This window comes from Antrostomus carolinensis, unplaced genomic scaffold (genome assembly GCF_000700745.2).
Source record: "Antrostomus carolinensis isolate BGI_N321 unplaced genomic scaffold, ASM70074v2 scaffold17066, whole genome shotgun sequence".
In the NCBI taxonomy this organism is placed as follows: Eukaryota; Metazoa; Chordata; class Aves; order Caprimulgiformes; family Caprimulgidae; genus Antrostomus; species Antrostomus carolinensis.
This window is the reverse complement of record NW_010321357.1, coordinates 26,393-41,627: the sequence shown is the minus strand read 5'-3', so window position 1 is coordinate 41,627 and position 15,235 is coordinate 26,393. Positions and strand designations below refer to the sequence as shown.

Here is a 15,235-nt window from a genome sequence, read left to right as displayed (position 1 = left end):
ATCCTCGCGTCCATGGATGTCTCTTCGGATCCGTATCTGCCCTACGATGGCGGGGGGGCAGACGGCATTCCGCTCAGGGAGTTGCACAAACGAGGTATGCCGAATTTACGTTCGAGTTACTTGTTCGCCTGTCTGGACGTGTGAGACTGCTGTTCAGATGTGAAGCGGAGGGGTAAGGGCTTGTTAATTACTGCCTCGCTTTGTTTTGGCAGCCCGATGCCCTTTGTCGGAGGGGGATTCAGTTCTGGCTCGTTCCTGTGCTGTCAGTGATTGTTTTCTCTGTGGGCAGATTAGCCCTGCTTCACATCTCATCGGTTTGTGACTCCATCTTCAGTATGTGGCAGTCTTTCCCTTGCACTCTCTCTTTTTTTTAATAAATAAAAATCTCATGCACAAATAAATCCCCAAATTGTGATTGTGACTGACCATGACCGAATTGGCAAGAGTTTATTCACTAGGGTATTTTCATGCCTTTCAGTAACTTGAATAGGAACAGCATTTGTCTAGCTTGAAGTTGTTATGTGTGCTTTAGACTTGACTCTTTGTTGACGTCTTTGATGTATGAAGGGAAAGGTATACAATTCTAGTATGTTATTTAAGCTAATATTGATGACCTCTTAAGAAACTGCAGCTTTGTGATAGATTCTTTACACTGTTGCTTACAACGAAGGATATTAAAACAGTGTTGTCAATGTTCAGGAAAAAAGTCCTCTTTTGAGCTTGCCTTTTTTTTTCTTACTGAAAATTTAAAGCAGAACACATTCTATAAAGATGTGGTTTTGTACTGAGAAAAGATATAGTAGGAGTAAGTTAAAGTTATGCCTTCAAATTATGAGGATATAAGTTGTTTTCCTGGTTGGATTAGATGGTTACACTTTGGTGTTTAAAAATAGCATATGTGGTAAGTTGTCACTTTTGTTTAAATTGGTTAATCTAAAATTAGAAAGTTATCAACATTTATGGCTACTGGTGATGGCATTAGAGAGGAGGTAGGCTGAGATGGTTTACATAAGGTGATTTTTTTTTTCTGTCCATTGTTTCACCTCTCCTTGTAAACTGGTGCTGCTGTAAATAAATAAAGATCACACTTTTAAAATGTTTATTTAGCATTTTTGTCTGTGTTTTAGTAGTTTATATAAAAGGTTATTTGTTATCTTTTTATGATTCTTAGAATGTTTTTCAGCATATGTTAAGAATATCAACAAGTTCTAATATGACTTAGAGTATTTTAAAACAATCAAATTTTTCTCTGCCTGGATAATTTCGTGGCAGGTGCTGGATAGCGCTCTAAGTCAGATTTTTGAATCCCTTCTGAGACATCAAGGATGGTATTTTCTTAGAACACTTGCAAGGTGTGAATTGGAGGTCTTATCAAATCGAAGAAGACAGAGCCAGACTCTTTTCAGTGATGCCCAGTGCCAGGACCAGAGGCGATAGGCACAAACTGAAATGTGGGAGGTTCCCTCTGAACATCAGGAAACAGTTTTTCACTGTGAGGGTGACTGAGCACTGGAACAGGTTGTCCAGAGAGGTTGTGAAATCTCTTTCCTTGGAGATATTCAAAAGCTATCTGGATGTGGTCCTGGGCAACTGGCTGTAGGTGGTCCTGCTTGAGCAGGGGGGCTGGACCAGATGACCTCCAGAGATCACTTCCAACCTCAGCTTTTCTGTGATGTAGATTTGTAGATAGTTTTAAAGATGAAAACTGCAAAACAGCCCTGTTATTACACATTCAAACTCTGCAAATTATAGTTAGACATTAAAATGTGATCAGACAGAAATTACCAAATTTTAGTTGATTTTACAATGAAAAATAGATATTTGCAGTGCAAAATGGTATCTGGCACACTGGTGTATTGCTGTTAAATATACAGTTTAGAAATTGTGTAATGAAAACAGCTGAGGGTTCGACTAGGTGTTCTGGTTGTGGTGACACCACTAAGAGCCAACAAGAGAATTCCCAGTTGTGACTTGTCACTTCTTGGAGTTTCACTGAATTCCGTTAGGGCTGGTCCTTCTTAAATTCTAATACTGTATTTCAAAACCAGTGTTACTGGTTCTTCTTCGGTTTGTTATACTGAGTTTAGATATAAAAGCAAACAAACAATAACAAAACCCCAACAGCATTACCATAATCTCTCGCAAATCTTAATTTATCAAGTGCTTATGACTCAGAAGAAAATTGAATCTCCAGACCAGTTTGTTCCATAGATTTCATCAAAATTTGTGGGTTTTCTGATTTACAATACCACAGAAATCTGTTATTGTCATCTAGTTATCAGAATAAGGCTTAAAATGCTAACAGACAAAACCAGAAATTTGAAGTAAATTCTTGATATTTCCTTATTATCTCTGAGTCTAAAAAAGGATGCTACCAAGGTTTTTTTCCTCTCGTGTAGATTTCAGAGCATTGTAATAATAAGCTAAGAGAAAATGGATAAAGATGTTTTGAGAAAACAAGCTTAATTGTTAAAGCCAGTGGAATTTTTTCCCTTATTCACATACTGACAGCTCTTCTGTCCTGCAGAGTAATGTTCATGTCATGCAAAACTGCTTTGTAACATCAAAGCATTTGTTGCACTAATTGACTGCAGTAGCTCACCCAAAGTGGCTGTACCTCAACAGTGATGAAATGACTGTTTAAATCATTAGGGGTCTTGGAGGTTTAATTAATGGCCCTTTCAATTAGTATTATAATGCATTATTATTAAAAGCCTGACCGTTGGTTTGCATTAAGAAGATGTTTTATTTTTTTTTCAGTGCAAATACACCGTGAAACAGCAAATGGAAAGATTTTAAAATATGTATTTATTAATTGTATTTATATTTTAATGTTGATTACTCATCGTTACCTCTTCAACAAAATACAGATATTCTTGAATACTTCTTATCATGAGTTCCTTTAACTTACTCTGTCCTGAGACTTCTCTTTATGTGGTTCTAAATGCATTGTTCCAGACCTCCTTATCTTCCCTGTTATACTGAAATAAAACTGCAGGAACACAGTTCTCCATCTTTTCTGTTAACTAAAGGAGTTAAAAGTACTATTTATCTTCTCAGAAAGGGTTTTAAAATCCTGATTTAGGATTGCATGTATCAAAAGTAACTGATATGTACACTTTTTCATAAGAATTTTTTATATAATAAACCATATGCTGGGTTATATGTTGTGTAAATAAATTACTTGTGTTGCTCAATTCTTTGCCCTTGGATTTGTTTTTGCATCATTTTTATTAGCTGGACCCTTTTGAAAGTTCCAGGTAATAAGTATCTTGCTTGTCTTCCAGCCATCCACAGACATGCTCACACGCTTTGATTCCCCTCACTCCTTTTTTTTCCTAAATAAGCATTCATTTTACCCTTCTTTAAAGATTTGAAATCTGAGCAATAGCAGTACATGTATAGTGGCCAGCCTACCAGTAGCAAAACCCGAGCTTCAGCAAGCACAAGGGTTGTTAACTCCCTTTTATTTGTTACATATGCATAAGCACATCTTAGATTTTAGATTTTGGAAGTCCTCAGGCAAAATTAAGGAAATGCTGTACCACTAATATTCTACGATTGAGTCAGTAGCCAGGAGGTGTGAAAATTACATACATAAAGAGCACACCAAATTTACTGATTACTTACTTTTAGTAAATCTGATTTTTTTTTTGAGAGAGAGAGACAAAATAACTTAGTTTCATTTATTTTACACCAGTCACCACTGTGTGTAGGTGCAACTCCTGTTGCTTAGACTACACTATCAACTGAAATATTGGGGAAACATCTCCACCCCCCTGCCAGCAGAGGATATTTATGAATATTCTAGGAAGAGTTTGAGTCAGATGCAAACTGAGTCAGTTCAGATCCTCTAAGTGGTAAAAGTTATACTTTTGTATTTTAGGCTGCATTTCTGCTTGTGGGCCTCTTACGTTTAAGAATTAGTAGATAAATCAAAAGTCATTAGAGACCGAGATTCTCAGCATGACCTTTGAAGTAAATGGGTATGAAAGTTGTGTACACACGCTCAGAGCTAGAGTTTGACCCTGTAATTTTATTGGTAGCAGAGGGAGAATAATAAAATTTATTTTTAGACTAATTACAGGCTCATGACTGAGAATGCAATCAAGATGATGATAGTTGTCTCACATTGAATGCTTTAAGAAAAAGCGTTACTTGGAGAAACTCAGCGTGGTTACAGCACTGAATTTCTGCTGCACTTTGTTTTAAAGGTCCCTAGTATAAAAAGGGGATAAAGATTTTCAGTTATGAGTTTAGCATATGTAACTTTGGTGATTAACAGACAGTGCCATGAGATACAACTACAGTTCTTTGTAGGCACCTACAGGTTATCTGTCTGCATGTGCTGTGTGAGTCATAAGGTTCTCTATTAGGCATGTGTTTCTCAATTTTGGAAATAATTTTGAGATGTGGTATTAGAAGGCTAATGAACAAACCAAGATTCTGCCCTCCTTGGGCCTGACTGGATAATAATATTAGCAGAATTATTGTTTTTCTCGCATCCCATCTTTGCCCTCCAAAACAACGTGGAAGCAAGTAGCTTTTATCTACATGCAGCAGCAGTGCTTCAAAATCTGGTTACCTAAATTTCTGTTGTTCTGACTCATTGCCTTGACCATTGTTAGATGATGGATTACTTCCCTTTTGTAATGTTATACCTTTTATTTTTTCTCATTTCCTTCCTGCACTGCTCATCTTACTATTGAAGTTGTACCTTTAGTAGTGTGGGGATCCCCATAACTCCACTTGCATATCTGAAGTCCCTATTCATCATAAACATAGCTAAAGAAATTAGTCCGTTCTGCCTTTAAGACTCCAAGAAAACCAGTTAGAACGAGTCCAGAAGAGGCCATGAGGATGATCCAAGGGCTGGAGCACCTCTCCTATGAGGACAGGCTGAGAGAGTTGGGGCTGTTCAGCCTGGAGAAGAGAAGGCTCCGGGGAGATCTTATAGCGGCCTTCCAGTACCTGAAGGGGGCCTACAAGAAAGCTGGGAAGGGACTTTTTATAAGGGCAGTTAATGACAGAACAAGGGGAAATGGGTTTAAACTGAAAGAGGATAGGTTTAGATTAGATATGAGGAAGAAATTCTTGACTATGAGGGTGGTCAGACACTGGAACAGGTTGCCCAGAGAAGCTGTGGATGCCCCCTCCCTGGAAGTGTTTAAGGCCAGGCTGGATGAGGCTTTGAGCAACCTGGTCTAGAGGAAGGTGTCCCTGCTGATGGCAGGGGTGTTGGAACTAGATGATCTTTAAGGTCCCTTCCAACCCAAACCATTCTATGATTCTATGAAATCTGTAATAATAAAGCCATTTTTTTTCTGATTCATAGAAATAGAAGTATTTCTTCCACCTAAAGTAAAAAGCCAAAGCTATTTATGTTTTTTTAATTATGCTATACACGTTGAGCAATACTTGATGTCCTCTTTGCTGCCTTCTCAGATTCCTGTGCGTTTGCAGTGGATGCAAGCCTTCCGAAGTCTTGGTTTAACTCTGAGGTGCTACTATTTCGCTTTCATTTAACTCTTGCTTTTTTAAAGGTTACTTTTAACCCAAATTTGGGGTAGAGGGCAGAAGAAATGGAGAGGAGGAGATTATCACTCAGTACTTTGATAAAGCATTGTCTTTATTTTCCCTCTTCTTCAGATCTTCTTCTGAGTCTTCCTCTTTCCCATCATCTATCAGATCTTTCCCATCAGATCTTTTCCCTTTTCAGATTCTTTCCCATCATCTATCAGATTTTTTCCAGCTGATTTTTCTCAGTTAGTGTATGTATAGTTTTGTAATTTTTGTATGCATTTTGATTGTCATGCAGAGACCAATTTGTGCTTTTAAGCCTTTGATGAGTTTAGAAGAGCCAACTGAAGCGACAGGCTGAAAATTCATTGTTAGACACAAAGGGGAATGTTATTACTTGATTACGGAGACTTTAAAATCATTGATCATCAATAGTAGTGAATGATAGCACTCTGGCATGGCATGCTGTGCTCCCGATTCTGAAATTTAAAAATTACTTCTAGCTAAGAAAAGACAATGGTCCTTATGATTCTTCTTGAGTGGTTACAGACAAATTTAAATAAACTGATGATTGTTTCTTTTCTTTTTTTTTTTTTTTTTTTAATTGACAGCCTCATATTTTGAGGTCTGAAAATGGAGACAGAGCAGCGCAGGCACTAACATGTATCCTGTGATTACAAATCTTCTTTGTTACGAGTGTAAATGATCCTTAATGGTGTGCGTTGCATTCAGGGCACTTCCCCACCTCCATTCCCCTTGCTACCTAATACCCAAGGACACACGGGTGAAGCAAAGCCTTGGATTAGTATCTGGTCTCTGGAAAGCTGCAGCCCCTGCTGATTTTAGCGCTCAGCAGGTTTGGATGGTTATGTCAGGGAGAGCTTATTCCAGCCTTGGTGTAAACTGATTAGCTTCATTTTCACTCACAGGGGTGCGTTTTTTCCCCCTTCCTTTCATACTGTTCAGAGTACCACAAATGGAACACGTTGGACTGCTGTCAGCTAGAAGGATGGCTGCTGAGGACAATACTCTGTAGTTGTGGACTGTCTAGAACAAGGGATGTGAGAGCAGCAGCAAACTAGTGTATTTTTGCTATAAGAGTTAGCAGTTCTGTAGCTTGTAGAGAAATACCTTTGAGAAATTGGGTCTTGCTGTTGCTCTGCTATTGACTCTCATATTGACACCGTTTATCTCTTGTTGTGTTCACAACTGAAATGTTTTTAAATGTAGCCACCTTCTGGAGTTTTGAGCTCTATGAAATGGATGTAACTGCATAGTGTCTGGATATTAATATTTATATGGGAGTTTTGAATTGTTTCCAGCAGAAAGACATAATTAAAATTTAACAAGACCCCAAGGGTGTATTTATATATTTCAGTATAACTAGTCTGACAGTTTGTTGCTGTGGAAGGTGGGGAAGCTGCTTGTCGTTCCCCATCTCTTCTGTCAGTTCTTGCTCTTGCACTGGTTCTATTTCATTTCTTGTCTGACAGAACCAGAAGCTTGTATAGTGGCAGAATTTTTTTTGTTAGTTTTGTCGACTTAGTTGGACTAGCATGTTTGCTTGATGTACTGTGCAGTCAGATCCAAGAGTGACAGAGCTGAGCCAGGAGTAGAAGTAGGAGAGTGTGACCAAGAATGGGAGGGAGAAATAGGGGGAACAAGATCTCCTGTTTGGGTGGCAGCAGTCTGTTAGATCAGCTCAGCCTTACTGTGTAATTATGTCCTGAGAGATATGTCCCATTTCATAGAATTATAGAACGGTTTGGGTTGGAAGGGGCCTTAAAGATCATCTAGTTCCAACACCCCTGCCATCAGCAGGGACACCTTCCTCTAGACCAGGTTGCTCAAAGCCTCATCCAACCTGGCCTTAAACACTTCCAGGGAGGGGGCATCCACAGCTTCTCGGGGCAACCTGTTCCAGTGTCTGACCACCCTCACAGGAAAGAATTTCTTCCTAATATCTAATCTAAACCTCCCCTCTTTCAGCTTAAACCCATTTCCCCTTGTTCTGTCATTAACTGCCCTTATGAAAAGTCCCTCCCCAGCTTTCCTGTAGGCCCCTTCAGGTACTGGAAGGCCACTATAAGATCTCCCTGGAGCCTTCTCTTCTCCAGGCTGAACAGCCCCAACTCTCTCAGCCTGTCCTCATAGCAGAGATGCTCCAGCCCTCGTATCATCCTCGTGGCCTCCTCTGGACTTGTTCTAATTGCTCCATGTCTCTCTTGTGTTGGGGGCTCCAGAACTGGATGCCGTACTCCAGGTCGGGCCTTATGAGAGTGGAGTAGAGGGGGAGAATCACCTCCCTCGACTGATATATACTCAGTTTGAGAGAGAACGGTGTGCATTTTGTGATGTGCATTCAGAAGATGTATGTTATATACTGTATAGCATATAGAAGGGGTCTTAAACTTTATCATAAAATTATGATCTCTTGTTAACTCTGTTAACCACCCACTTGAGCCTGCTCATGTGTCAGTTCTGTACTTTATTCTCTGTGGAGGCTGTAGCTGTGTGGATTTGTTCTTTAGGTGATATTGGGTAATTGTTCAGATAATCATATGGGTAGAGAACCCCATAAAAATCTATCGTGCACTGTTTGATTACCTAGGGTGCAGTATTTGTTTTAAATCTTGATGTTTCTCTTCTCATTATTTTTATGAGAAAAGAAGGAACACTGTGCACAAGGAAAGAGTTGGGAAGGATTGTTGAAGAGTTATGCAGGAATCAGGAGCATCAAGTATGTTGCAAAACCCCTTTTTTGCCTGAAACTGTGTTTAGGTAACTGTGAAGCACCAGCTACCTCATGTCTTTAACTCAGGGTGTTTTAAGTGTACTTCCAGTGGGATTTTTAACTCGTAGAGTGTGGAAACTGGAACCCACTGCCTCCCTGGAAGGGAGAACACTAAGAAAAAGTGACAACCCAGGTCCACTGGCTGTCCATTTCTTCATACCAGGGACAGGATAGCAGGACCCTGAATTATGATCTACTGGGTTCCTTCACCGGGGACTTGTTCCGAGAGATTTGTGAAGTGAAAAATGCAACAGCATATGAATGTTGACAACTCATGTTTTGATTTATTAAGTGTTTTAAAACGTTTTATCTTGAAAATTTTTGAACTGTACCGTAGTGAAGTCAGTAATGGTCTGCTTGTGTTTTACGGGTACTAGTCCTTGCTGATGTGATCTTTTCCTTTTTAAATGAATTAACTAAAAATTTAACAGGTATTTTCTTTTAAAAAACCCATGACTTTTCACCAGCTACATGTTGCTCAGGGTTGCTTTCAGATCTGAAAGAAATCTACTGAGTTGCAAAAGGCCGAGGGGGTATGGGATCACTATTAGAGGAGGTGAGGAAGCCTTTGAAAATGTTGTGCATGGCACCTGAAAAATACTATGTGTAATTTACATAAATCAGCTTTTTGTCATAGTTGTCATAGTTCCAACATCAATCAAGATTCAAGACTGCTTGTATGAGCCATATATGTAGCATATGAAAGAAGAGATATTCCTTGCCTCAGAGGGGATATGACACAAGGAGGAATCTGTAATGTGTAAAACAACTTGTATGAGTAGCAAAATATTAGTTCTCAAATTTCTTTGTTCCTGCTTTCTGTCAGAAGGGACTAGCTAAGCAAAGCAGTAGGTTGGATCAGTGTTGGGAGCGAACAGCCATGCAGTATAACTTCCTGTTCAGAGAGAAATGAAGGAGAGCAGTATGGTAAGGACTGCTTTTTCTGTCAGCCATAGTGACTTCTCAAGCAATTTGGGATTGTATTTTTTCATTCTCACTTAAAAAAACAAACAAACAAAAAACCCAACCAAACAAAAACCCCTCACCCCTTCAGAGATGAGACCTTTTTTACGGTGTTGGAATCTACTTCTCTTATTCCAGTTTTTTCCATGTAGCATTTTTATTTGTTTTTGCTGTACCTCGTTCTGGTCAGGTGTCCCAAAGTACAGTGTATTACTGTTAACAACTTGTCCTGGTTGAGTATTGGTAAGGGTATATTTCTTTAAATTCTTTAGAATAGGTATATGTTACATAAATCATAATACTAGCCAGAGAATGTCCTCTCCCACTACTGTCAGACTTGCTTATCTCAGATACAGAGCATCAGATTTTGTGCAGTTGTCCTCTTTGTGGTCCTCTATAGAGCAGCTTTTCTACCACAGGCTAATGCAGGGTATCGCTGCTGCCTGTTCTCACTTGGTACAACTGTTCAGCTGCATCAAGTGTTCATGGGAGATCTGTATTCAACAAAACCAACTCTTCAGCTTCACATCTTCTTCTGTATGTCCTCCCTATCATACAGTATTCATTTATATTACATTTCAGTATTTATTGTGCCAGTGAATGCTGGCAAAGTAGGAGCCTGACGTAGGTTTGGTGGGATTTTTATTGTGTGCAGGCAATGACCATTCTTTGTAGCCTACTCCGAGTTCTGCTTGGGGTCTAGTGTAATGAGTATGGTGCCATCCCTCATGGTTTCCCTGCAGAGAATTCCAATTTAGCACCTTGTGATATGCATAAAATCATCTGTTACTGGTTTTGGTGCATTTATAACTCTCAACTCTCCTTTACTTTGTGTGGCATAGCTCCTTATAACTTCATATTGCTTCATATATAGCAGGGCATAAAACCAACTCCCCTGGAGCAAAGGCATGCTTTTGTCCTACTGTGATCACTCAGGTTCAGGAAACTGCTTGATCACATTGTAACTTTGCAGGAGGTTAATAATTAAACTGTGGCTGAATTTAATTTATGTCCCCTTGCTTTGCAAAGGAGGTTAATTTAATGTAAAAATAAATATTTTCATTATCTGTTGCTCTCTTAATTTTGAGAGCTAAACTAATCATTACAGTGTGAATTTTGTTACTGCCTTTTCCATGAGATCAGCTTGCCCTTTCAGCTACCCAGACATGGATCTTACACTTCCTTTCTAGATATGAGAATTGGAAATGGCAAGAGAATTGAATCCCTTTTCCTAAAGCAAGGTTTTCACAATCACCTCTACTAGCAAGTCTGATTTTAATTTGTTGTTGTTAGCCTTTTATTAATGGAAGCATAGATAATATTTCTTTACATCTGCCTTAAGAGAGACTAGCAGCAGCTTTGGGAAGAGATTTACAGGGCTTAGGTATGTTGAATAGGTGAGGGAGAACTTAATATGGAATAGACTGGGGAAAAAAACAGTTTTAAGAAAGTTTGCAGCCAGGCTAGCATGAGAGGATGGTATTGGCATTGTTGAGGAATTCTTCTGTATTTGCATTCTCTTCTTTTACTTGAGGATTTAAAAAAAAAAGGTAATATTTTTATAGAATTTTAAGCTTTTCTATATGTAATGTGTATATGTAATGAGTAGTTTGTGTATTTTGAAAATTTTTGATTGCATTTTGTCTTAATAGGATTTTTGTATTATTTTCTTGTGTGTTGTCTTTTACCACTAAGAAAACATCCAAATAAACAGACATAAACGAGACCCCTCAAGCAATAGATGGCTGAGGCACGCCTTTGGGTCTGAGTGTAACGGAAGGTGTCACACTGCTTCTGCTAGGTCTCAGACTTCACAAATTTGAAGGGAACAAGCATATTTTACCTATGTATAAGTCTGACTGTCAGTTGATGAGAACTGAGGACTGAGATTTGTAGTGTTTGGAAGTTTACAGGTAGGCCCTTTGAAGACTTCTTTTTTTTGATAAATTGAAAACTTCTGCTGACCAGACCCAGAAGCTGAACCTGCAATAAAAAAAAAACCTCAAAAAAACCAACGAAACAAGAAACCCCAACTCAAAAAAACCCCCACCTACCTAACCATCCCAGTGTCAGTCTAGTGAAATGCGTTCTAGTAGCTGTCTGATAGAAGTCTTGGCCAGCTTGGGTCTACTTCTTTAAGAACAGAGATTATTGTGGTACGCCACATGCTGTTGGCCAAATTATTTTATTCTTAGTCAAATAAATGAGAGTAATCACTCTTTAAATCACTATCTATATTAACCTCATTATAAATGTTCCCCTTATAGCAATTACTGTTACAGAAGCAATTTGTGTGGGTGGACAAATGGTGGCCGTGCTATATTTAGGCAACCATCCATCAGAAAATTATATTTCAGTTCTGTACTGCAGGAACTGAAAAAAACCCAAGATATTAAAGAGTTGGTGACATTTGAAAGTTTAAAAAAAAAACTTTCTTGATCACTTTTGAAGAGGGAAAACTTCTCAGTACTTCTCTTGCTCTTGATCACTGAAAGAAATACTGTTGGGGATGTTGCTATGCAAGCTGCTTGTGAAGGAACTAGATAGGAATGACAGATTAGAAGAAGACATTTTTATACAGTACTTCCAACTTCTCATGACTGGGGGCTGTTCTGTGAGTTACATGAAATAAAGAAGTATTGCTTGGCTTTCTGTTACTTTTTAGCTGCACAGATAAGCGGTTTGTAATGTATTTTAGGTTTGGTTTAAACATGTAGGAGAGATTGGTAATCAGTAGTATATATATTTAAAAATAACTCGTAACTTATGGAAGTGCTGTGGACTTTTAATCATCTGGCTTTGTTTTCTTACAGTCAGATGTTCCTCTTGTAGTTCATAAACTGAAATAAACTTCAAGCTAAATGTGTGTTAAAGCTGCTCATTTTTTCCACTTTGTTCTATTGAAGTTGCTCTAGAGTCTGCACACAAAGCAGAACAATTTGACTTGTACATTCATATTTAACCAATGGAAATACAAAGTCACTAATGTGCAAATTTAATGTACAGATGAGTGACAGAAAAAAATAGTGACATGCAACACTGAGAGACCTAAATAAAGTAAAATATGCATATTATGGGAAGTGTATTAATTACTAGTTAAGAAATTTTATATGCTGTAGTGTTGTGAACGTTAGAATACTTCATTTATTGCAGAATTAATTCATTCTGCTCTTTCCTCTCCCACAGGAACTCATTATACAATGACAAATGGAGGAAGTATCAACAGTTCAACACATTTACTGGATCTTCTGGATGAACCAATTCCTGGAGTAGGAACATACGATGACTTCCATACCATTGACTGGGTTCGAGAGAAGTGCAAAGACAGAGAAAGGCATAGACGGGTACTTGTGATAAATAACAGTACTTAGAAAATAGTTTTTGTTGGATGTTGGAATTAAGGTCTGATCTACTAATGCGTACAAATATATGCATACTTTAAATTTTTTAGTAGTTACATCAGCTAGAACTACTTGAATGCTATTAAAAAATCATTGTTTCACTGATACCTGCAGTCCTGCAACAGTGTGATAACTTGGAAAGGAAACAGTAATTTAATAGAGTGGGAATAGTTCAGTGTCACCCAAATGACATTTTTAAAATACTGCCTTTTTTGCATGCTGGTGTATTTCAGGCTATTTTCTAGTGTAGATATATTTGTAATAGTATAGTAGTGCTTATGGTGGTACTGAAAAGTGAACACTGATGTATATTGCTTTTACACTGACACAGGTGTATCTGTGCTACTGCTATGTAGTGCTGTGGTTGTTTGGATTGTGGAAAGTTAAAATTCTCGTATCTAAAACACGTAGCAGTGTATATATGCTTAACAAAAATTAGTCTCAGTATGTATGGTAAATGTCCTTTCCACTCTTCCGTCACAGACCTTGCTTCTCTCCTCTTTTCTGTTGATTTCTTCAGATCTTCAAGGTTTAGGCTGTTCATCTTTTCAGCATGCTCTGCAACAAGTTCTTTCATGAAACAGACTCTAGTTGTATTAGTCACTAAGGTGCTGGCTACAGTCATTCATGTAACAGATTTGTTCAATAGCATTTTAGGAGGAAATATGCTATTTAGAGCATTACTGCCAAACTTTTAGGGTGCTTACAATAATGAACCTTAAAAACAGAGCAGATCTGGAGATGTGATTTCTCCTAAAATATTTTTAACTGGTCAAAATGAATAGTTAAAAATTAATTGTAATAGTATGAAAGGGCCAGGGGAGAGGTTCCTTCACGTACAGCACTGTAACATTATTCTGCTTTCTTTGGAAACTCTGTTTTTAACTTACTGGAAGCAAATGTAGGATGTATATGCTGATTTACTTTGACATGGTTAAAAAGGTAATCTTACACTAGTTTAAAAAACAAAACATCCACCATTGCTTTTCTAAGGAAAAGAGGTCCTTGGACAGTATGTCTGAGAACACGTACCTTGTTTGAATGCTTTTAATGAAAAGCAAGAAGGTGTTTTCCATGTTATACTTAATTTCATAATGTGATGTCTAGGCAGTAATTAATATAATGCCATCTTTACAGTGCAGATGTGTCTAGTGGAGATGACATTGGATAGAATGCTGGGCCTGACCAAATCCTGGCAGATCACACCTGGAAATAGTTTATCAGGATGAAGTCTCACAGCTTTTGCTCATTTTAATGTCTGAGAACAGAAAAGTCAGACAAGACAGTTCACAGTTCTTAGTCACAGAACTACTGTGAAATTTAGAAATATGCCCTAAATGATAGGAGACATGTAATCAAAGATGTAGAAAGAAGAAGGAATGAGTACTAGTTCATGAAGGTTGTGAAAGACAGGCTACTGTAGAAACAACTTTTTTTAATTTAAAAAAAAAAAAGTTTGAGAATCTCACAAATGTAGAGGGAGCTATAATATACATTTATTTGCTTTAGGGGTGGTATTTTTTTTCTAGATTTCCTTGTCTAGTACTGTGCTTCCTTGTTTTTTTGTTGTTGTTTGTTTTTTCCCGTTTGTTGCACGTACTTTCTCCCTCTTTTTACAATATGAAAAACATCATAAGAACAGGATCCAATTATGTAATGAAGGTTTAATCATAAAATGAGTTATGCACAAATTTCTGCTAAGTGCACAAAGTGAAGGAAATAAGGCTGAAATAAGAATTACTATTTTTTCAGTATAATAACTTAAGATGTCGTTAGCAGTAGTTATCTAGAAGTATTATAGGGTAGTTATCCAGGTTTTGAGTTTGTTTTATTTTTGTTTTTAGTCTTAAGATAAATACGTTTATATTTGAAAAGGAAGTTTAGGAATTTGAATTATATGGAATAGCTTATTAGGAGTATACTAACAGTTTATTTGAGGTTCAACAAAAAATAATTTAAGATTTAGGAGAGAAATGATTTTACAATTACATGCTTTAGATGTGTATCGTAGAAAGTATTCATTTATCCTAATAATGCATTTCCTGGGTTTTAGTTCTGTAAATTAAGCAGATTTACTTTCCTCTGTCAGTTGTTTGATGCCTGAATAACCAAGCTGATCCATCTAACATGTTAAATACAAGGAGAATGCTTGTAGTTTAAAGAGAGGGTATATTTGCCTGCAGCTTGCATCGTGCAGGTTGTATGTCACACTTGCTTTTTCCCTCCTATTCATATTACAGAAACACATACAAGTATACATAATGATTTCTCTTGCAGATTAACAGCAAGAAGAAAGAATCAGCATGGGAGATGACAAAAAGTTTGTACGATGCATGGTCAGGATGGCTGGTAGTCACACTAACTGGTTTGGCATCAGGTAAAATAAAAAAGAGAGGATTTCTTTCTTACATTTGTCAGCAAGTATAGTTACTGTGCTTCTCATTTGCGTGTTATCCACCAATCTGGATAAGAGCTGGTTCAGACTACCACCGTAATTCCATGAGAGGAGGAAAAGGTTGATTGTCTTGATTTACAGACTTCAGCATTTTGGGGGGGG

The 15,235-nt window shown here is 37.8% G+C and overlaps 1 protein-coding gene across 2 annotated transcripts in view; it reads left to right on the top strand.

Annotated features, from left to right (window-relative positions):
* The first annotated feature begins 7 nt into the window (after positions 1 to 7).
* The window catches only part of CLCN3 (Cl-/H+ antiporter 3), a 38,827-nt gene continuing 23,599 nt past the window's right edge, over positions 8 to 15,235 (top strand). For both annotated transcript variants that reach the window (XM_010169905.2, XM_010169904.2), the window contains exons 1-3: positions 8 to 94; positions 12,464 to 12,621; positions 14,956 to 15,055. In XM_010169905.2, coding sequence (XP_010168207.1) covers positions 13 to 94; positions 12,464 to 12,621; positions 14,956 to 15,055 — 340 coding nt within the window. In that variant the 5' untranslated portion in view covers positions 8 to 12. The remainder of the gene's footprint in view (positions 95 to 12,463; positions 12,622 to 14,955; positions 15,056 to 15,235) is intronic.